This window comes from Scyliorhinus torazame, chromosome 8 (assembly GCF_047496885.1).
Source record: "Scyliorhinus torazame isolate Kashiwa2021f chromosome 8, sScyTor2.1, whole genome shotgun sequence".
Lineage (NCBI taxonomy): Eukaryota > Metazoa > Chordata > Chondrichthyes > Carcharhiniformes > Scyliorhinidae > Scyliorhinus > Scyliorhinus torazame.
In genome coordinates this window covers 121932064-121956120 of record NC_092714.1, presented here as the reverse complement: position 1 = coordinate 121956120, position 24057 = coordinate 121932064, and the positions used below count along the sequence as shown (strand labels likewise).

Below are 24057 nucleotides of genomic sequence, written 5' to 3'. Positions count from 1 at the left end.
TCAGTTGTTCATTTAAATCTGAGATAGATAGATTTCTGTAAGCAAAGATATTAAGGGATATGGGCCCAAGGCAGGCATATGGAGTTAGGTCACAGATCAGCCAAGATCTCATTGAATTGGAGGACAGGCTCGAGGGATGGTTTACTCCTGATCCCATGTTCTGTTATTTCTTCTTTTGCAAGGTCCCATTTTAGGTGCAATAAAAGGGAACTTCAAGAACTAGCTTCGAATAGGTGTTGATTATATTTTCATGAATGTTATTATCTCTGTGCAATTTGTCCAACTACTTTCAATTTCCACATTTAACTCAAAAATGTATTCCTGTAAAAAATTAAACTTTACATTAAGTATTCATTCTCAAAATGTGATTACAGAATATTTATTTTAAAACAATATAAAATATGAGCAAACAATCCATTTGCAGTGGGTGTCAAAGGCAATATAAATCAGCAATTTCATACTATAAAGTGCATTTTAATCTAAATTGCCAGCTTTCTGTATCGATAATAATGTTCCTATAGAGGTGGAATGGCAGGGGTATGTGATCGAAGCTCAACTCTGTTCAAATATGATGAATTATTACAGTTCTTTTGTAACAGTTTTAAATCTAGTAGAGTTTTGTTTGTGAATTTATTTTTATATTTGTTGGTATTAAACCATAAACCCCACATAATTAGCTGTTTAATCACAACTGATTATTTTCAATTCCAGTGCAACACAATTATATTTGTTTTTAAAAACAGAAAATCTGGAAAAAAAGTGAATACTGACACACTACCATTACTACAATTCAGTAAGGCTCTTTTTCTTGCTTATTGAAGTGATTAAGTTCACATTTTAAATATCAGTTAACTCATCTCCAATGCATTGCTGCTTGGAAACCTTTTAAAAATGTACTATTTTTTGATATGCTATCTTTTGGAAATTACAATCAGTAGATCAATGAAGGATTTGCAGTACTGCATTTATAAAGTAGTTAAGTAGTTAAGTATATCTGGTCCAATGTTTGCAGTATAGGTTTGCTCACACACACATATCAGTTTACAGCACATGGCACTAAATGGATCTCTAACAATGTCCGAGTGGCAATCTTAACCTTCAATTTTGTAATTTTAACATTTTCTATTAAGGAATCTCTTGTCACAATCCAAGCTTTTGCATTAAGTGTGGGGCTATCCATGGCACAAAGTTATCAAAAGGCAGGTGCCCCACCAGACTGCAGGAGATGTGACTAGGGGAATTAAGTTTCCTTGGGATCATGGGGTACTTTGTTTCTCCAGTGTCTTTGCGGGCACATAGCCACAGGACGTCAGATGTCACTAAACGTTTAATCTATGTTTTCATTAAATTCCTTCCATCTTGTGAACAGATATTGTCAACATTTTAATGTAATGAGGCAACAGCACATGGGGCTTTTTCCAAACTCCAGATCAAACATTAAGCGCAAATGAGATCGAGTTACCGAGCTTCAAGGGGAATAACTGCCAGAGTTCACTCGTGTCAGTTTGGGCACACTTGGTTCTTCCTATGTGCTTATTCCAGAAGAAAATAAGCTTATTTAAGCCAACTGTTGCATTCATGTAACTGTAATCCTTGGCATAGAATCTTGGATTCGGTACACAGTATTAAACTTAGAACATGATGCAAACTTAGGTCAAAAAGGATACTTAATTATCAAAAATGGAAAGCAAGAGAAAAACATGATCATTTACAATAGTTTGTTATACAGCATATTACATCTCCATTATTTTAAATTAATCTAAAATGTATTGTTGGTGGACTGTATAAGATAAATCCAGCTCTTATATGGTTTGTCTGAAACAATCTTGGAAGTAAACCTGGGAACCTTCATTTGTTTCCCCCAATAACTGCATTCACAGTAACTAAACTCATCAGGCTGGCAAACAGTCAATACCAATTGTTTAGTAAATTACATCTTTTTTGATTGTGAAAGGTACATTCGATGGTTGTCACCACTGGGTGTAAAAGGGTAATGAATGACCACTGTTCTCCCCAGAACCTAAAATCGTGAGATGGTTCAATATTTTCTTACAACCTCAGCATCTAGCACATTAAAGGAACTACCAGAAAAAAATATTTTTCTTTGTAACTTGTGACAAGTGTTTACAGATATCAAGTGCATTTTGACATGGAAGTTTTTATTGATGGAAAAGGCTTCAGAACACGACCCAAATATTTCCAGGGAGAACAGTGGGTTCCTAATTTTGATTCATGTCTATTAGTAGCACCAAGATATACTGATGAATGAATCGTGAATAATCACACAATTATTCATGATTCATTATTAAGACAGTCACTGTTAGGCAGGTTTCTCCACCCCCTCCCCCCCAGAGATGAAAATTAGTTTCCTATATACAAACCGTATCAAATTGTTTTTAAAAAACGGCAGTTATAACAAACAAAAATTGGTCAGCTTGTCAACCTCCAACATGTGAATTATTGGCAACTTAGAAACAAAACAAAACAGAAAAAAAATTTGTGACTTTGGTTTACAAAGATCTTGTGTGGATTGAGAAACTTGTTCGGTTACTGCATGTCCTTGTCTGGAGATTGCTGGTACAGGGACAAACTGACAATGGCTACTAACAACGTAACCAAGCCAGTTAATAGTTGCTGGAACCAGACACAGCGGTTGATCTGTTCCTCCAGTCGCCTATTGGATGCCATTAATTTTGTTATCTGTTAAAACAAAAATGCAAATTAAAGGCAAAACACGAATGATTATTCATAGTTATGATTTAAACACAAACATCACAATGAGGTCACACAATGAGGCCATTCATCAATATACAAGCAACAAAAAGGTCACCCTTAAATACAATCAACCAACTACGGAACGAGGGGGCTCAAAAAAATAAATATTACTAACATCCTGATTCCATTAGCAAGAGTCTGAACATTTTAACAAGATTATTGCAGTAGACTACATTTCTAATTGTAGTCTATAGACTGCACACAAAGAATGTGTGGCTCATAAAAAACATAAAACTACCAAGCCTAAATGAGTTCAGTATCCTACAGAGGATACTGTACTGACCAACCGTATATTGGCAATTATTGGTTACCTAATACAGTCGTGTTCGAAAAGTATACAGAATTAAAGTGGAGCTAGTTGGTGCTTTCCTGAGGTTGAGACGAAAATACAGAATTGGAGTAGAACGTAGTTTACCCTGCTGTAGGGTGCACTCGAAGGCAACATGAAGTGAAAGACAAACGAGACTCCTCATTTTCAAAAAGAGGTAAAAACAGTTTACATTTAAAAAGACTGCATAAATATAAAGGGTAATCTCAAGACATGCCAGAAAAAGGCACAAGGAAAAAATGCTGAGTAAGTAGGGAAATAAGGTAGTTCAGAGATAATTCTGAAGGTAAACATTCAAGACCACCACATCATTGGAGGTAGCCAATATGGCATCAGCAATAACAGACCAAGTCCAACCAACCCCTAAAGAAAAAACACCCTTCTGAACATGCAAACTGGCATCTCAAACCTTACTTCTTTTCTAAAATTCTTGATTCTGTTGTTACCTTCCAAATCTGTGTCAATTTTCCCCATAATTCCATGTCGGAATCCCTCAATCAGGTGTAAAGCTGGAAAGCATTGAAACACCCCCCCACTTTCCCCAAGGTAACAAACTGCATTCTATGAGACTGTGACCACGGTAAACTATCCCTCTTCATCCTCCTCAATCAGTCTCCAAATGTTGACCATAGCATTCTCTTCCAACCCCTCGTGTCATCTAGCTGGGTGGGACTGCTACCCGGTTCTATTCCTATCAATTCGTAGCCAGAGAATGACCTGCAATGGCTCGCCCTGTTCCACAGCATTACCGCAAGAGTTTCACAAGATTTATTCTTAGATACGCATTTTGCCTTTCAGCGTCATCCTGCAAAAGCAAGTCACATTTCACATGTCTGTTGATGACATCCAGCGCTACTTCATGACCCTTCCACTGCTTCTAATTTTTCATGTACAGACTTTCAACTTGCACCTTCTGTAACCTAGAGATCTTCCCAAAATCTCTGCTGCCCCCATCTTAACTTGTTTCAACTCTTTTTCAGCCATGTGAAAGATGTATGAAGAGTTAACCGTAATACACGTTAAGTACTTCAAATTGGGCCACCTTGGGACAGTCCATGCCAAATTTCTGAACTCTCTGGCATGTGGGGGAAAAAAAAACAGGACCTCTGAACTCAATCAACATAGGACACAATAGCGTGAAGAAAGAGATCTCTGGATTGCATGGGGTCAAGATTCACTAAGCCACTCGGAGCATGGGAAATGCCCGACATAGCTACTCCCTGAACTTTCCTGATGGGGTCAAAGTTCTGACCTGAGCACCAAGAAGAGCAGAAATGAAGAGGCAAAGAACTGTTTGCACATACCAACCACCCTGCCTGATTTGGACAGGTACTTGTTTCTTGTCACAGTTATGTTTTTTGCTGCAAAGTTATATCCCATCTTAAGCTTTTATTAATAATTTACAAAACTATATTGGCACTCAAATCCTGATTGATTGACTGGATAATAATATATCTCAGGTACTTTACAAAATGTTATTGAAGTATTCTTTAAAGATTTAAAAATTGTGCACTATTTGAACAATTCATTTACTGGTATAGTATATGTGACACTTCCACTGTTAGATCAACTATTATGTATAAATCCTACTTCCTGATTCACTGAACAAATTTCGCTTCATAGCCATTTCTGTTCTATTTAATGTCAAGAATAAATTAATATTTTCTCCCCAGCTTACAGCTCTACAATTCTTGCGAGTGTGGCAGCAGCAGTAAGTGAAATATTGAGAGAGTTAAAATGAATATTGCTTCTCAACTACAAAAAAGCACAGAGGGGGAAAAATAAACAAGGATGGACCAGAACTGGAAGATTACAGCTTCAGGGATAGGTTGAACAAATTGGAGTTTTTGCCTTTAAAAACTAAGGTGACCTGTTAGGCCGCTCAATTAAGAATCGGATGGACAGGAAAGAATATTTTCATAGTTACCAATAAACCCAATAGGGAAATAAGGAAAAAAGTGTTTGTTTACAGTATGGTTACAATCAAGAACCTGCTACCACAGGAAGTGCTGAAGCAAGTTGCTTTGAGGTTTTCAAAAAGGAAACTAGGTGCATGCGAAAAGGGAAAGAGAGATATGCTGAAACAACAGAGGTAATGGGAAGAGATTGGTGGTGAGCATAAACACCAGTACACATTAATTGAGCCAAATCGCCTGTTTTTATGCCTTCTGTTGTGTAATTTTATATACAAAATGATCAGGGGGTTAGATAGGGTGGACAGTGAGAGCCTTCTCCCGCGGATGGAAATGGCTAGCACGAGGGGGCATAGCCTTAAACTGAGGGGTAATAGAAATAGGACAGAGGTCAGAGGTAGGTTCTTTACGCAAAGAGTGGTGAGGCCGTGGAATGCCCTACCTGCAACAGTAGTGAACACGCCAACATTGAGGGCATTTAAAAGTTTATTGGATAAGCATATGGATGATAATGGCATAGTGTAGGTTAGATGGCTTGTGTTTTTTGACTTCCCATGTCGGTGCAACATCGTGGGCCGAAGGGCCTGTACTGCGCTGTATCGTTCTATGTTCTATAACTAAATTAATTGAAAACATTACAGGACATTCTTCATGTTTACGGTTTGTGGGGCTTTATTGTACACAAATTAGTTACTTCATCTGTCTGCAACAGTGATTAAAATTGAAAAGTAATTAATTAGCTACAAAACACTGATGTCACAAGAACCTGAAAAGTCATCTTTTAGTGAAAGATTTAAAAATCATATTTAACAGAGAATCTACTGCTTTCTTTCAACTAATTTGTCATGACTAAATTCACTCCTGCTTCAATCATGCTGTCTATATTGCATGCAAGTCACCGGTGATGACTGCGAATAGACATCTTTATATTTCCTGATGCATAATGTGAAGTACTCATAATCCTAAACTGTAAACAGAGTAAGGATCACACGGTAGGAGATAATAGGAGAACTTTATTCCTGTTTTGGAGGGCTGAAGATCTGTCATTTCAAATCTGGTCTCGCACACAGTACGCAGCTTTCCCTGGCAGAGTCCCAGGTGTTGATCTTCATATTTTCTACAGTAGCAGTTCCTTAACAAATGCTATCAGCAGAGCAACAGTGTATTGCAAATGCAAACATGATGGTCGTTCTCCAGAGAAACAGTAAGACATTACCTCACATTCAGTAAAATATCCTTTTAAGATGTGCACACACATCTGTTTTGTTCCATTTTATGACTTTCATATTGAAAGGCCCAGTGCTATATGGTCACAGCATTTTTCTTGAAAATATTCATTGTACCAATTAATTAAAAAGAGCACCAATGTTGTCAGAGATAACAAAATTTACAATGCATTTAAACCTCAAGACATCTGTAATCACCTTGTGGCTTCACAAGAATTCATTTTGCAATATTAAATCGCAGCAGCATTCTCTTAAAAATAAAATTGAATGAATATTTTTCATTTATCAAGAGCTGACGAAGGGTCTACACTCAAAACACTAATCTGCATTCTCTTTTCAGTTGTTGCTCCAAGTCCTACTGTGCACTTTCACCATTTTAATAGTTCACAATTACAGCACTTGCAGTGTGCCCAAATATATATTCTATTATATGTTTGATAGGAGGATGAGGAGGAGAGTCTTTCGCTACATAGCTTGTTCCGCCCCTCCACCCCACCCCACTCCCCCCACCACAAAAAAGAGCCAGGAATGTCAGATAGGATTTCAAACCATGAAATCATTCTGCGGCGCCTGTTCAGGTACACAATTCACCTAACAAAGCACATCTTTCGGGACTTGTGGGAGGAAACCAGAGCACCCAGAGGAAACCAATGCAAACATGGGGAGAACGTGCAGACTCCGCAACTGGAGTCTTTTGGATTTCGGCGGGAGCGGTGCGCAAGTGATTTCTGGGAGATAAGTTTTTCCTTTAAAAACACTTACCTTCACAGGAGCAGGCTTTTGGATTTTGGCGGGAGCGGTGCGCAAGTGATTTCTGGGAGGTAAGTTTTTCTTTATCTAGTCCCGTTTCTGTTCTTCTTTTCTGTTTTATTTTTTAAAAAATTTTAATGTAAGGCGGGAACCGGAAGTTCGACTTCTGGGAAGGCCCCCCCCCCCACCAATAAATTCTGGTGGAGAGGAAACCCGAGACACTACACGTGTAGTGACTCCCACCCGCCCTCCTCCTCTAACCTAATAATAAGATCCATTGGTGTGAGGTAGGTTTTGGGACGGGGGGGACCTATACCGTTGGGATGGTCTCCACCTGAACCGAGCTGGGACCAGTGTTCTGGCGAAAAGAGTAAATAGGGTGGTCAATAGGACTTTAAACTAAAGATTGGGGGGGGGGAAGGGAAAGTCAGGGAGCCAAGAGGTGAAGTAGTCAGCGGGGAGCGTAGCTGCTTAGGAATACAAAAAAACACGAACAGACAAAACTCAGGAGAGGTTACGATAGTCCCCATCCCAGAAAATATGACACAGTGTATGGAAAGGCTCAGTAAACCAAGGTCAACCACACTAAGAAAACAAAAAGGGACGGTCAATAGAGAATTAAAGGTGCTATATTTATATGCGCGCAGTGTACGGAACAAGGTAGATGAGCTTGTGGCCCAGATTGTGACTGGCAGGTATGATGTGGTAGGCATCACAGAGACATGGTTGCAGGGGGTTCAGGACTGGCATTGAAACATCCAGGGATTCACAACCTATCGAAAAGACAGAGGTGGGCAGAGGGGGCGGGGTTGCCTTGTTAATTAGGAATGAAATTAAATCAATAGCACTAAATGACATAGGGTCAGATGATGTGGAGTCTGTGTGGGTAGAGTTGAGGAACCACAAAGGCAAAAAAACCATAATGGGAGTTATGTACAGGCCTCCTAACAGTGGTCAGGACCGGGGGCACAAAATGCACCACGAAATAGAAAGTGCATGTCAGAAAGGCAAGGTCACAGTGATCATGGGGGACTTCAATATGCAGGTGGACTGGGTAAATAATGCTGCCAGTGGACCCAAGGAAAGGGAATTCATTGAATGTTTACAGGAGGGCTTTTTGGAACAGCTTGTGATGGAGCCCACGAGGGAACAGGCCATTCTGGACTTAGTGTTATGTAATGAGCCAGACTTGATTAAAGATCTTAAAGTAAGGGAGCACTTTGGAGGCAGTGATCATAACATGGTTGAATTCAATCTCCAATTTGAAAGAAAGAAGGTAGAATCAGATGTAAAGGTGTTACAGTTAAATAAAGGTAACTACAGGGGCATGAGGGAGGAACTGATGAAAATCAACTGGGAGCAGAGCCTAGTGGGAAAGACAATAGAACAGCAATGGCAGGAGTTTCTGGGAGTAATTGAGGACACAGTACAGAGGTTCATCCCAAAGAAAAGAAAGGTTATCAGAGGGGGGATTAGGCAGCTATGGCTGACAAAGGAAGTTAAGGAATGCATCAAAGCAAAAGAGAAAGCCTATAATGTGGCAAAGAGTAGTGGGAAGTCAGAAGATTGGGAAGACTACAAAAACAAACAGAGGATAACAAAGAGAGAAATAAGGAAAGAGAGGATCAAATTTGAAGGTAGGCTAGCCAGTAACATTAGGAATGATAGTAAAAGTTTCTTTAAATACATTAAAAACAAACGGGAGGCAAAAGTTGACATTGGGCCGCTCCAAAATGACGCTGGTAATTTTGTGATGGGAGACAAGGAAATAGCTGAGGAACTGAATAAGTACTTTGCGTCAGTCTTCACAGTAGAAGACATGAGTAATATCCCAACAATTCTGGAGAGTCAGGGGGCAGAGTTGAATATGGTAGCCATCACAAAGGAGAAAGTGCTAGAGAAACTAAGAGGTCTAAAAATTGATAAATCCCCGGGCCCAGATGGGCTACATCCTAGAGTTCTAAAGGAGATAGCTGAAGAAATAGTGGAGGCGTTAGTTATGATCTTTCAAAAGTCACTGGAGTCAGGTAAAGTCCCAGAGGATTGGAAAATCGCTGTTGTAACCCCCCTGTTCAAGAAGGGAACAAGGAAAAAGATGGAAAATTATAGGCCAATTAGCCTAACCTCGGTTGTTGGCAAGATTCTAGAATCCATTGTTAAGGATGAGATTTCTAAATTCTTAGAAGTGCAGGGTCGGATTAGGACAAGTCAGCATGGATTTAGTAAGGGGAGGTCGTGCCTGACAAAGCTGTTAGAGTTCTTTGAAGAGATAACAAATAGGTTAGACCAAGGAGAGCCAATGGATGTTATCTATCTTGACTTCCAAAAGGCCTTTGATAAGGTGCCTCACGGGAGGCTGCTGAGTAAAATAAGGGCCCATGGTATTCGAGGCAAGGTACTAACATGGATTGACGATTGGCTGTCAGGCAGAAGGCAGAGAGTTGGGATAAAGGGTTCTTTTTCTGAATGGCAACCGGTGACGAGTGGTGTCCCGCAGGGTTCAGTGTTGGGGCCTCAGCTGTTCTCTTTATATATTAACGATCTAGATGATGGGACTGGGGGCATTCTGGCTAAGTTTGCCGATGATACAAAGATAGGTGGAGGGGCAGGTAGTATGGAGGAGGTGGGGAGGCTGCAGAAAGATTTAGACAGTTTAGGAGAGTGGTCCAAGAAATGGCTGATGAAATTCAACGTGGGCAAGTGCGAGGTCTTGCACTTTGGAAAAAAGAATAGAGGCATGGACTATTTTCTAAACGGTGACAAAATTCATAATGCTGAAGTGCAAAGGGACTTGGGAGTCCTAGTCCAGGATTCTCTAAAGGTAAACTTGCAGGTTGAGTCCGTAATTAAGAAAGCAAATGCAATGTTGTCATTCATCTCAAGAGGCTTGGAATATAAAAGCAGGGATGTACTTCTGAAGCTTTATAAAGCATTAGTTAGGCCCCATTTAGAATACTGTGAGCAATTTTGGGCCCCACACCTCAGGAAGGACATACTGGCACTGGAGCGGGTCCAGTGGAGATTCACACGGATGATCCCAGGAATGGTAGGCCTAACATACGATGAACGTCTGAGGATCCTGGGATTATATTCATTGGAGTTTAGGAGGTTGAGGGGAGATCTAATAGAAACTTACAAGATAATGAATGGCTTAGATAGGGTGGATGTAGGGAAGTTGTTTCCATTAGCAGGGGAGACTAGGACCCGGGGGCACAGCCTTAGAATAAAAGGGAGTCACTTTAGAACAGAGATGAGGAGAAATTTCTTCAGCCAGAGAGTGGTGGGTCTGTGGAATTCATTGCCACAGAGGGCGGTGGAGGCCGGGACGTTGAGTGTCTTTAAGACAGAAGTTGATAAATTCTTGATTTCTCAAGGAATTAAGGGCTATGGAGTGAGAGCGGGTAAATGGAGTTGAAATCAGCCATGATTGAATGGTGGAGTGGACTTGATGGGCCGAATGGCCTTACTTCCACTCCTATGTCTTATGGGACCCTGGTGTTGTGAAGCAACAGTACTAACCACTGTGCTACCCACATAAAATTGCGTATTGTCAAGTAGTACTGACCATGAATTTGAGATTGACAGTACTTACTCAGGCAACAGGCTTATTTTAAAAAAAAGTATGATCTCCAGAAGTGCAAGAGCTACACTAGAATGGCTTCCCAAAATAAGGGAGCAAGCATTGACTAGAATTTAGCTTTGAGAGTTGAGGAGAAAACATATTTTGGCAACAAAAAGAGACTGAAAGCATGTTAAGAGGCCGCTGTAGCAAAGGAGTTGTACAGGAGTTCCACCTGCGGTCTATAAGGTCTTGTTTTCTGTAGCAGAAAATTCTCTCAAAACACTGGTAAAAATCCAAGTAGGTAAAACAGAATTTGACTAATTTGTTCACTGCCACCTAAATGAACATTATGTACGAATAAAATTAGATCCCCATCTGGAGTACCACATGCAGGTCATAGAATCTACAGTACAGAAGGAGGCCATTCGGCCCCTTGAGTCTGTACCGGCCCTTGGGAAGAGCACTTTACTTAAGCCCAGGCTTCCACCCTATCCCCGTAACCTAACCTACCCTTTTGGACACTAAGGGGCAATTTAGCATGGCAGGTCCACCTAACCTCACATCTTTGGACTGCGGGAGAAACCGGAGCACCCGGAGGAAACCCACAAAGACACGGGGAGAAAATTTAAACTCTACACAGTCACCCTGGAATTGAACCTGGGACCCTAGAGCTGTGAGGCAGCAGTGCTAACCACTGTGCCACCATGCCTCAAAGGATATGTTGGCTTTAGTGAGGTATAACAGATTCACCAGAAAAGGGCTAAAAGGGTTAATTATGAGGTCAGTTTGCGTAGAGTAGACCTGTACTCCCTTAAATATAAATGGTTAAGAGCTGATCTAATTGAGGTGCTCAAGGTATTAAAGGATTTGATAGCGTAGATGGTAAGAAACTATTTCCTCGGTAGGAGAGTCCAGAACAAGGGGGCAAATTTGAGATAGACTATTTAGGGTGATGCCTTCACACAAATGGTCACAGAAATCTGGAACGTTCTCCCTCAAAAAGCTGTTGAGGTAAGTTCAATTGAAAATTTAAAAATGGAAATAGTTTTCCTTGCCAAACAAAAATATATCAATGATTTACAGAACCACGGCAGGTAAACTGAGTTAAGAAGCCATGACCTAACTGAATAGTGGCACAAGCATAAGGGACTGAATGGCCTACTAGGTAAGGCGAGGTAAAGTTGCCATTGTGCCAGATGACCATAGGCTGCTTTCCCTTTTGAGGGGAAAAGCTGACTGGTGGTAATTTAACCCAAGGATCACCTCACCTCAGGCGAGGGGCAAGGTTGAGAAGGCGGGCCTTCATAAATAACCTCAGCCGGTATGGAAATGAACTCGCGCTGCTGGCTTCGTCTCTGCATCACGAATCAGCTGTCGAGTCATCGGAGCTAAACCGGCCCCCACCTGCTGTTCCTATGAATGGCAGAACAGATAGAAGTGAGGATGCGCATGGAAAGGCAAGTAAGACTATCTTAAACCCTCAGAGATTGAATCTTCACAATTACATGAGCAGTAGAAGCCAGTTGTTAGCAAAAATGCAAACAAAGACAATGGTAGGAAATGTGAAAATTTGTTTGATTAGTTTCATGTATGCAGAATGAAGTATTAATCCAACATTATTTTTTGTAAAGGATTAATTCAAACTGATTGCTTACCTACCTTCGAATGCAAATCCTCTTGACTGGAACCAACTGCAAATCCTTTAGAGAAATTTTCTTTGGCAACATTACTAGCCTTATAACTTTCTACAACATGGCACCTTAATCTGGAAAGGAGAAAAGTATTATTTGGTTGGTGCTGGTACCTAATAAGGCAACTTTTCAATATTAAGATCAAATGAGCTTCAGGTTATTGAATGTACCATTGGAAATGGATACTTCAACAGTAAGCTACAATTTAGAGAAACCTACAAATAAAACAAGGCTGAAGTGATAACGTTCCCCCCCCAAAAAAAAGTGCAAATTTGCTTTTGCAAAATAGCACATCAGCAGAGAAAGGCTAAAATTGCTAAATTCCAGTAGTGCCAATAATTTAAGCTTATAATATTCCCCTTCTGATAGAATCCCAATGGTGCAGAACCATCGGGTCTGCGTCAACCCTCTGAAAGAGCACCCTAATCTAGGCCCAATCCCTACCCATATCCTTGTAACCCCATCTAGGGACAATTTAGCACGTTCAATCCACCTAACTTGCACATCTTTGGACTGTGGGGAGAAGCATGAGCACCTGGAGGAAACCCATACAGACACGGGAAGAATGTGCAAACTCCACGCATAGTTGCCCGTTGTTGGAATTGAACCCGGGTCCCTGGCGGTGAGGCAGCAGTGCTAACCACTGTGCCACCATGCTGCCCCCAACTCTCAACTCTGCTTTCTAAAATTTCAGGATTACAAAAGCAGAATGTGCTATCGTTTATTTGGTAGAAATTACACATTCTAATTTCTGAAATTTCGGTTGAAGTCCAAAAACAGCAGCTGTAGTTAAACATTTGTACGCACAAGGCAAAGGAGAGCGAACATGTATAAAGTGTGGTCACAGAACAAACCAGCAAACTTTAAAAAAAAAACCACTTGCGTGATCTAACAAATAGCATGGCACAGAGTTGTAGATGGTAAATTGTTCAGATTCAGACATAGCTTATTCCCAAAATGTTAATTATTTTATCTGCTTTTTCATGCTCAGAGACATGGCTCAATTTGTCATGAATATTGCATGTTTAAAGCAGGCTAATGTTTTGGTGTTTAATCAGTTAGATGTTTGGTCTACTGCTGTTGCAATCATAACTGTTCATTTTGGAGCAGAAATCTCAGAATTTCCTCATGACCAAATATCATGTTCAACAGGCATCTTTATTCTAATGCAATTTCCTGTTCCATCCAAATGCATGCCCCTATTTTCCCTTTTAAAAAAAAATGTCTGCAGTAAAGGAAATGGAAGTACAACTTGAATAGGATTTAATCAGGTGCTTAAATGCTTTCCCTATAACCTTTAAAGAACACTAACTGAATTTTCGATGACTGGATTGATTTAAGGTATACAGTTTTAAACCTCAGTTATTGGGGGGTGGGGGAGTGGTTGTAACATGATGGAAGCGCAGGAGCAGCTGCATTTTCACAAGCTCTGGCTCTACTCGTTAGGGAGTAGGGACCGGGCAGGGAGTGCTCGTACATAAAAACATAAGAACGAGAAGCAGGAGTAGGCCATTTAGCCCTTTGAGCCTACTCCACCAATCAATAAGATCAAGGCTCTTTTTGTGGACTCAGATCCACTTACCCGCTCGCTCACCATAACCCTTAATTCCTTTACTGATCAAAAATCTATATTTGCTTTAAAACACCCAACGAGGTAGCTTCAACTGTTTCACCGGGCAAGGAATTCCACAGATTCACGACCCTTTGGGTGAAGAAGTTCCTCCTCAGTCCTAAATCTGCTTCCCCTTATTTTGAGGCTATGCCCCCTAGTTCTAGTTTCACCCGCCAGTGGAAACAACCTCCCTGCTTTTATCTTAACTATTCCCTTCATAATTTTATATGTTTCTATCAAATCCCCCCTTCTAAATTCCAATGAGTATAGCCCCAGTCTACTCGGTCTCTCCTCATAAGCCAATCCTCTCAACTCTGGAATCAACCTAGTGAATCTCCTCTGCACCCACTCCAGTATCAGTACATTCTTTCTCAAGTAAGGAGACCAAAACTGCACAAAATACTCCAGGTGTGGCCTAACCAGTACCCTATACAGCTGCAACATAATGGGCGCGATTCTCCACTCCCACGCCGGTTGGGAGATTCGCCTGGGCCGCCAAATTTTCCTGGGACGCCGGTCCGACGCCCTCCAGCGATTCTCCCAAGCGACGGGAACGGCCCGGTTGAGTTTCGCGAGCCGCAAGCCGGAGAATCGCCGGAGACACCGAAAATGGCGATTCTCCGGCACCCCCGCTATTCTGAGGCTCGGATGGGTCGAGCGGCCAGGCCAAAACGGCAGGTTCCCCCCGGCGCCGTCCACACCTGGTCGCTGCAGTTGTGGGCGGTGCGTGAACGCTGGGGGGGCGAGGGGGGATCCTGCACCGGGCTTTACCTGGAATGTGGGGTGGCCCGCGATCGGTGCCCACCGATCGTCGGGCCGTCCTCTCTGAAGGAGGACCTCCTTCCTTCCGCGGCCCCGCAAGATCAGTCAGACATCTTCTTACGGGGCGGGCTTAGAGAGGACGGCAACCACGCATGCGCGGATGATGCCCGTTATGCGGCGCCGGCCGCGTCATCTATGCGGCGCCGCTTTTACGCGGGCGACAAGGCCTGGCGCGTGTAGATGACGCGGCCCCGATCCTGGCCCACTGTCAGGGCCTGAATCGGTCGGGACCGGGGCCGTTTCGCGCCGTCGTGAACCTCGACGGCGTTCATGACGGCGCGGGCACTTCGGCGCGGGAGTGGAGAATCCCGCCCAATATCCCTGCTTTTAAAGTCCATCCCTCTAGCAATGAATTCCATTTGCCTTCTTAATTACTCGCTGCACTGGCAAATCAACATTTTGTGATTCATGCACAAGGACACCAAGGTCCCTCTGCACAGCAGCATGCTGCAATTTTTTACCATTTAAATAAAAGTCCATTTTGCTATTTTGTTATTTCTACCAAAATGGTGACCTCACATTTATCAATATTGTACTCCATCTTCAGACTCTTGCCAACTCACTTAATCCACCTATATCCCTCAGCAACTTTACTCCACCACTCATCTTAGTCACATCTGCGAACTTTGACACATTACACTTGGGTCCCCAACTCCAAATTATCAATGTAAATTGTAAACAATTGCAGTCCCAAAACTGATCCCTGAGGCACACCACTAGCCACTGATCGCCAACCAGAAAAACACCCATTTATACGCACTCTTTACTTTGTTAGTTAACCAATCCTCTATCCATGCGAATACATTACACGTTACGCCGTGCACCCTCATCTTACGCAACAGCCTTTTGTGCAGCATCTTGTTGAATGCCTTCTGGAAATCCAGAAACACCACATCCGCCTTTCCCCTTTGTCTACCGCAATGTCCTCAAAGAATTCCAATAAATTAGTTAAACATGACCTGCCTTTCGTGAACCCATGCTGCCTCTGCCCAATGGGATAATTTCTATCCAGATGTCTCACTATTTCTTCATGGATGATAGATTCAAGCATTTTCCCCACGATAGAAGTTAAGCTAAACCGGCCTATCATTACCTGCCTTTCGTCTACCTCCTTTTTAAAAAACGGTGGCGTCACATTTGCTGTTTTCCAATCTGTCGGAACTGCTCACACCTGCAGAGCATTTAGGTAAATTACCACGAGAGCATTTGCTATTTCCCCGCCATCTCTTTTGGTACATTGGGATACATTCCAGCAGGGCCAGGAACTTGTGTACCTGTATCCCCATTAGCTTACCCAACAGTACCTCCTTAGTGATAATATTGCCTTTTAGATTGTCACCTGCCATAGCATCCTTTCCATCAATTACCTATATGTTATTTAAGTCTTCCATGGTGAAGACTGACACAAAATACTTGTTGTGCACTCGGGTCTCTTGCGAGAAGTGGGGTTGAGTTCCCGACGGATGGAGCTTGGCTGCCACGTTTTCGCAATCTTTATTTGACTGGGCAGGTTCGACAGAGCATATTGTATTCGGTCTTCGAGGTCTGGGGTTGTTTGGAGACCCTGACCACTGTCTTGAGCTCAATTCGCGTCTTGAGGGGTTGGAGGCAGTCATCCACTCCTGCCAGGGCCTAGGTTCTCGCTGTCTGGGCATTGGAGACAACATGGTATTTCATTCAATGGAACTTTGGAAGGACCCTGAGGGTTGCTTGACGATCCTGCTATGGCCTTTCCAAACGCCATGGATGGTGATATTATCCAGCAGTTAATCAATAATCCTGAACTTTATTCCCTTGTAATTTTGTTGTTGGTTTCATGTTGTTTTTTTTCTTGACAAGTGTGTGCAATATATGAACACAAGGACAAGGGTGTTTTGGCAAAAACCAGAGAGTCGATAATGTGACATGTGGTTTGTGCACAGTCTTGCTCTTCTTTATGTGCTGTAATCTTTGCATTTACAAAGACGGAGTCCATTTTGGAAACCCCTCATCTCGTATAGAGAAAATAAGTGGAGCCATGGCAGGGACGTTGGTGGTAGTGTTAGGCAAGTTTGGATTGAGGAAGGCCCCGAGTTAGAACTATTTGTATCAGGTTATTTTGTATTTTTGTTACTTTTAGTCTTGAAAATCTATGCTCATCTCCTACAAATGCCTGGACAGATCATAAATCCCAGCGAGGACTGGGTCCCTTGTGATTGGCATCCTGGAGTTGTTGGAGAAGGGGGGAAATGTGTGATGGCACATGTCTGAGTGTCATCGGTTAATCCTTGTGCTCGATTTGTTGGAGTGAGAATCTGTACGCTGTGGATCTACTTGTTGGAACCCTTCTTCAGTTTGAGGGTAGGCTAGATGGGAGAGATAGGTACCCTCCTCCAAGTGGTTTCCTGAGTGCCCTTCTTGTTGTAGTTGGGCCTTGCATGGGGAGGATGTTTTTGTCTCTGTTGAGGCAGCGCTGCTTTGTCCACTAGTACCCTGGCGTTCCTCCCTTATGGGGGGATTTCTTCTCCTTATCTGGGTTGGGAGCTTGTTGTTGCACGTTCCGATTTGGTTATTGGGTTATAGGGGGTGGGGGGAAAGAGAGAAGAGTTCCCCTTATCGTTATGGGTGGGGGGGGGGCGGGGGGGGGGGGGGGGAAGAGAGAGAGAGAGAGAAAGAGACAGTCAAGACACCCAACTGATGTGCGTTTTGACGATTCTTCTCTTTCTCGGTGATGGGGCCTCTCCTTGGTTGAGGACAATGTGATTCTTCTTGTCTTGGTGGAGCTGGTGCGCTGCCTTGGGTGCGGTTAGTGAGGAGTGAGGTTGGATGGGTGGTGGGTCTCGGCATGTGAAGCGTATTCTGGACCACTCCAGCATCTGGGACTGGTCTAGTATGGTGGCTGGTATCCTGTTGTCCCCATACGCTTGGGACATTCCTTCTTAGCTGGGATGTTTTCAGAGGCTAAGTGAGGTTTGAATGAGCAATTTTTTCTCTTCTTTGTCTTATAGTGAGGGGTGTACACCCTAGAATCATGGGCTAAAGGCTATGTCCTGATTCTTGAGGAGACCCTCACTCCTGGTAGTTTTCCTTTATCCTGTCCCGGTTAGTTCATTGGGAAGCGCGGACTGCACTGATTATAATCTGAACCTATTGTATGAATATTTGCTGGTCCTGTCTGCATAAGTGTGTGGAATAATGAACGTTCGGTACAATCGGAGTTTGGGAGGTTTCTTTGTGACTCGTGGTATATGTAAAATATCCTTCTTAAAACTAGCGTCCTTATGAATTTTTTCTGTAATTTGACTATTTTTTGTTGTGGGGTTAAAGAATCTGTGATTAACTCCGAAAAGGGTACAGGCAAGTCTTATATCAGAGAGAAGGATATTACAGCATTTTATTGGTGCCTCCGGTGTTGCCGCAGTTGAGGGAGATATGCTCTGGTGCGCGCCTGAACCTGTCGTGAAGATCTTACACAGAATTTGCAGCAATCGCCCTCTGGGAAGGTGTGCACTGTTTTACCAAATTTTCAAATCCTTATCCTCCTCTCCCTTGTTCTCTGGTAATGTGTATAGAGGTACTAAGTTTAGTGATTGTACTGGGCCAACTGCATTGTTCTTCTGTCCTCCTCTGTATCAATGCATGTTGAGAGGCTTTTGTTACACTGTACCATTCCTGTGGTTTTGTTGCATTATTTGTTAAAGTGGAAAAACTGGATTGTTTTAATTCTCCGCCAAAATTATAATTATGTTTGCAGTTTGCGACAAAGAAAAGTAAGTCGTGAATAACTTGTGCAAAATTACATAACAGGTCATATTAACTGTTCGAGATTCTCAGTGACAGAATGTTATGGGGCGAGGTGATCTCCCAGTTGAAATTTGGAAATACTCAACACAAACAGTCTGAATCATCTTGACAATTTCTCTGGAACTCCATGAAGATTGAAGAATGCCTGTGGAAATTCCAAACCCAAGCCTCTTCTATTAAGTTAGTCAATGCCTTTTGAGTATTGTAGACAATTTTGGCCTCTAGTAGGTAAAATCAAGCATACATTTTAATGACACAAAAGCAAAATACTGCCGATGTTGGAAATCTGAAATAAACAGATCAGGCAACATCTGTGGAGAGAAACAGAGTTAATGTTTCAGGTCAATGACTTTCAGAGTGGTCAATGACCCAAAACCTGAACTCTTTGTTCCTCTGCACAGATGCTGCCTGAACTAGAATCATAGACCCTATGAAAGAGCACCCTACCTTGGCCCACTCCCCCACCTATCCCCATAACCTCACTAACCTTTGCACACAAAGGAGCAAATTACTATTGCCAATCCACCTAACCTGCACATCTTTGACCGTGGAAGGAAACCATAGCACTCAGGAAACCCATGCAGACACAGGGAGAACGTGCAAGCTCCACACAGTCACCCAAGGTCGGAATCAAACCCGGGTCCCTGGCACTGTGAGGCAGCAGTGCTAACCATGGTGCCACCATGTCACCCCAAAGTGACTGCTGAGTATTTCCAGCATTTTCTTTTTATTATACATTTTATTAATTTGCCTCCCCTGTGGAACACAGCCATGAAAAACTATGGGGATAGAAGTTTCAACTTTTTGAACCATCTACACACACAAAAAATAAGATTGTACGCAAACCAATTGTTCATAAGTTAACAAATGTGGTTTGTGTTCAGATAATTAAAACAATAACATTGTATGACATAGCTTAATAAAACTACCAGGAAATATGTAAAGCTCCAATAGCTCAATAATGTCCCGGTCGTCAATCGCACAAATGACATGATCTCCATTTTGAATTGTAGGAGAGCAAGTATAACTCCACCAGTACAAAATGATTTTCAATGTGCATATCTTTAAAAAAAAATAAAAAAATTTAGAGCACCCAATTCATTTTTTCCAATTGAGAACAAGATGTATTATATCTAATATGTTACAGTCATATTAAAGAATCGAGATTAAGGTATCCAGAATCTGTAGCTGCAAAAGGTGCAATTTAAGATGTTGTAAATATGTGATCATCATTCCAACCATGCATATTGTTTACCTATATAGGGTTAATGGAATTTTGTTTATAGACTGATGATTCCCCGGGGTTTAGATAATTGAGGAGTTATGGTTTGCCCAAGTAGGATGGTCATAACCCAGTTAGTAGGATAGAGGTGATGTAATTAATGGGAGGAGCCAGATTTGTAGCAGGCAGGATTTTAAAAAACGTTTGCCAGGAACTTGAAGCGGATCAGGAGCTTTTGCTAAAGGCTGTCAGGTTAAACAGTAGTCTCCCAAAGACAGCAAGACTTGCAGCTGATCTTTGAAAGGGTTTCATTCTCTCTCTCTCCAAGCAGTGTATCCAAGAAATCTCTATCTAGCAGAGAGCAACTATCTCTGTTTATCAAAGTGGCCTTTGACCTGTGACAGACTTTGCTTAGTTGGAGATAGAGAAAGTATCAGTTAGAAGTTAGTGTTTCCTTTTATTTTCAAGAATTGTTTAACTGTACTTGGCAGGTACTTTCTATTATGTTAATGTGTTTAATCCTGTTAAGAATAAAGTTTGTTTCAGTATAAAAGGTACCCATCGATCAGTGATATCACTCCTGGGGCAAAGTAACCTTTCCTCACAGTTTTACAACTGTAAAAACATTTTTTCGGGTTAAACTGGTATCCTAACAAATGTTGGGGTTTGGTCTGGGATCTTAATAATAGAACAACAAGTGAATGCTGAATTTGGGTGCATGAGTGCTACAGTGAGAGTTTGGTGATGGAGGGATATTAAGAGTTCATTTTTATCTAAAGTCTAGTCTTTCTATTATTTAGTAAATTAACATAAAAGTTGCTGTTTGGGTTAGAAGAAGGTTAACCTTTTATAAGGTCTTACTACTCTAATTTAATAGGGCCAGAAAGGCAAAAAAAAAAAAAATATTTTGTTTATGCATTTTGTTTTATATTTTTTTTTGTTTGTGGTTTTTTTCGTGTGTGATGACCTGTATGTTTATTTACATGTAACAATCCATCACTTACACTGGCGTGTTGCTTAGTGTAACAACCAAGCAAAAGAACATAAATTAACTGATGGATAAAACAAAAGAAAGGGGAGTGCCCCAAAACAACGCGTGGAGCACAGCCCAAAAAGAACGAGAAGGGAAGCAAAAACTTATCCAAAACCCGTCACATTAAAGTGCGAAAATCGGGGTTGATAAGGCAATCCAATCCCTGCGGTGCCCACCGAGCGTGGAAGGCCGAGAGTGTGCCCGTGGGCACCGCATGCTCCCACTCCAGGGACACCCAGCCGTGAACGAGGCCACGGAAGATGGGCAGACCGTCAGGCTGGACAACCCCCTCGGTCGCCCGCTGCCTGGACCTGTAAATGGCAAGTTTGGCCAGGCCCAGGAGCAGGTTCACGAGGAGGTCCTCCGCCTTCCCCGCCCCCCTCCGCACCGGACGTCCGTAGATCAGGAGCGTGGGGCTGAAGTGCAAAGAAAACCTCAACAACAACGTTGTCAAGAAACCAAAAAAGGGAGTGCAGCCTCGGACAGACAACATAAATGTGCTCTACGGTCTCCACCAGGCTGCAAAAGTGGCAGGTCTCGGGCAAGGCTATGAAGTGATTTAATTGATGGTTGCACGGCACTGCCATGCGCAGCACCCTCCACCCCAGGTCCTCTAGTTTTATGGGGAGGACACCTCCGAAGGAGGACCTCCAGTGGGGACCTTCTCTGCCGGACGGCAACGAGGCACGCCAAGACGTATCCGGGTGGCGGGCGAGGATAAAGAGGTGGAAGGTGTGCAACAGCAGGCCGTACAGGAAACACCTCCCCGTGGTGCGAAAAGGCATGGAGGGAGAAGAAGGTTAGAAGAAGGGGAGTTTTAAACCAGCTTTAAACAGAGTTCACTCAGGCTCTACTTGCAGCTGCAGCTTGTTAATTAGTTAATGGATTAGGCCAGTTTTCAGAGGCTAGAGTCTCGAGTCAAGACAGTATAAAGGTGAGCCATCAGTGCTGACTTTGTTTGCACTGGAGTGCTGAATTTGGGTGCATTTGAGAGCTATAGTGAAAGTTTGGTAACTGAGGGAGCTAGGTGAGGAGGGAGCAAGGTGCTCCTTTCATTTCATTTCCTACATTTCCTCAAAGAGCGAGAAGGGAGCCAGGAGTTAACAGAGAGTGCAGCAGACTGGGAGCAGAGTCGGAGGGCGGAGTTTCAGTTGGTTCATAGGCAGCTACATTCTGTAGGGTAAGAGTTGTTTATTTGCTATTTTTTTGTTTTTGTTTTTTGGAAACAGCAAGCTATCCATGTATCATTTAGCAGAATCACCAATTTTAGAGGGTTCACTTGAGAGAGTAGCAGCAGTATATGTGTATATTTATATATATATATATATATTTTTTTTTATTTTTTTTTTTTAAAAGGGCCTAACAGGTGCTTAATCTTTATTTTTCCTTTGAAATCTCTTTGGGAATTCAGATCAGAGGGGATGGAAGCAAGGGCAGTTGCATGCTCCTCCTGTAGGATGTGGATGGTGAGGGACACCACTGGTGTCCCCACTGACTACACCTGCGGGAAGTGCATCTAACTCCAGCTCCTCAGAGACCATGTTAGGGAGCTGGAGCTGGATGAACTATGGATCATCCGGGAGGCAGAGGGGGTGATAGAGAGGAGTTACAGGGAGGTAGAGGGGGTGATAGAGAGGAGTTACAGGGAGGTACCCACACCCAAGGTGCAGGACAAGAGTAGCTGGGTTACAGTCAGGGAGAGGAAAAGGAGCAGGCAGACAGTGCAGGGATCCTCTGTGCCCGTTCCCCTTCAAAAGAAGTTTTGGATGCGGTTGGGGGGGGGGGGGGGAATGACCTTCCGGGGGAAGGCCCTAGCAGCTAGGTCTCTGGCACTGAGCCTGGTTCTGTGGCTCAGGAGGGAAGGGGAGAGAATAGTAAAACAATAGTGATAGGAGACTCAATGGTTGGGGCAACAGATAGGAGATTCTGTGGTCGCGAACGAGATGCCCGGAAGGTATGTTGCTTCCCGGGTACCAGGGTCAGGGATGTCTCGGATCGAGTCTACAGGATTCTTAAGGGGGAGGGGGAGCAACCAGAAGTTGTGAAGCACATAGGCAACAACGACATAGCTAAGTAAAGGGATGAGAATCTAAAAAGTGATTTTAGTGAGTTTGGTTGGAATCTAAAGTGCAGGACCAGCAGAGTAGTAATCTCAGGATTGCTCCCAGTGCCACGTGCAGGTGAGACAAGGAACAGAGGGCGAGTGCAGTTGAACACTGGTGCGGGGGGGGGGGGGGGGGGGGGGCGGGGGGGAGGGGGAAAGAGGCTTCAGATATGTGGATCAGTGGGATACCTGGGGAAGGTGGAACCCTATACATGAAGGAAGGATTGCACATAAACTGGAGGGGCATCAATATCCTGGGTGGGAGGTTTGCTAGAGCTTTTCGGGAGGGTTTAAACTAATTTGGCAGGGGGGTGGGAACCAGAGCTATGGACGGGAGAATAGGGTAGCGGTTGAACAGGCAGAAATAGTATGCAGCAAGTTTGAGAGGAAGGATAGACAGTTGATAGGGCAAAGTTGCACTCAGTGGAATTGGTTAAAGTGTGTCTGTTTCAATGCAAGGAGTGTCAGGAATAAGGGAGATTAACTTAAGAGCATGGATGAGTACTTGGAACTACGATGTTGTGGCCGTTACAGAGGCATGGATTTCACAGGGGCAGGAATGGCTGTTAGATGTTTTAAGAAGAATAGGGAAGGGGGTAAAAGAGGAGGGGGAGTGGCACTCTTAATTAGAGAGTGCATCACAGCTGCAGAAAAGGAGGTAGTCGAGGAGGGTTTGTCTACAGAGTCAATATGGGTGGACATCAGAGACAAGAAAGGAGCAGTCACTTTACTTTATTGGGAGTTTTCTATAGACGCCCCCCAATAGCAGCAGAGAGATGGAGGAACAGATTGGGCGGCAGATCTTGGAAAGGTGCAAAAGAGTTGTTGTCGTGGGTGACTTTAACTTCCCTAATATTGACTGGAACCTCCTTACTGCAAATGGTTTGGATGGAGCAGATTTGTCAGGGGTGTACAGGAAGGCTTCCTGAATCAATATGTAGATAGGCCGACTAGTGGGGAGGCCATATTGGACTTGGTGCTTGGCAACGAACCAGGCTAGGTGTCAGATGTCTCCGTGGGAAAGCATTTCAGTGACAGTGACCACAACTCCTTTTACCTTTACCATAGTCATGGCGAGGGATAGGAACAGACAGTTTGGGAATGTATTTAATTGGGGGAGGGGAAACTATACTGCTATTAGACAGGAGCTGAGGAGCATAAAGTGGGAACAGTTGTTCTTGGGGAAATGCACAACAGTAATGTGGGGGTTGTTTAAGGAGAACTTGCTGCGAGTGC

The 24057-nt window shown here is 43.0% G+C and overlaps 1 protein-coding gene across 3 annotated transcripts in view; it reads right to left on the bottom strand.

Annotated features, from left to right (window-relative positions):
• Positions 1–363: 363 nt before the first annotated feature.
• Positions 364–24057, bottom strand: part of mospd2 (motile sperm domain containing 2) — a 122805-nt gene continuing 99111 nt past the window's right edge. The window contains exons 14-15 of one of the 3 annotated variants that reach the window (XM_072514130.1): positions 12210–12319; positions 364–2700 (exon numbers count right to left, since the gene is read on the bottom strand). In XM_072514130.1, the coding sequence (XP_072370231.1) occupies positions 2675–2700; positions 12210–12319 (136 nt within the window). In that variant the 3' untranslated portion in view covers positions 364–2674. The remainder of the gene's footprint in view (positions 2701–12209; positions 12320–24057) is intronic. The other 2 variants (XM_072514128.1, XM_072514131.1) reach the window with 2 other exon arrangements.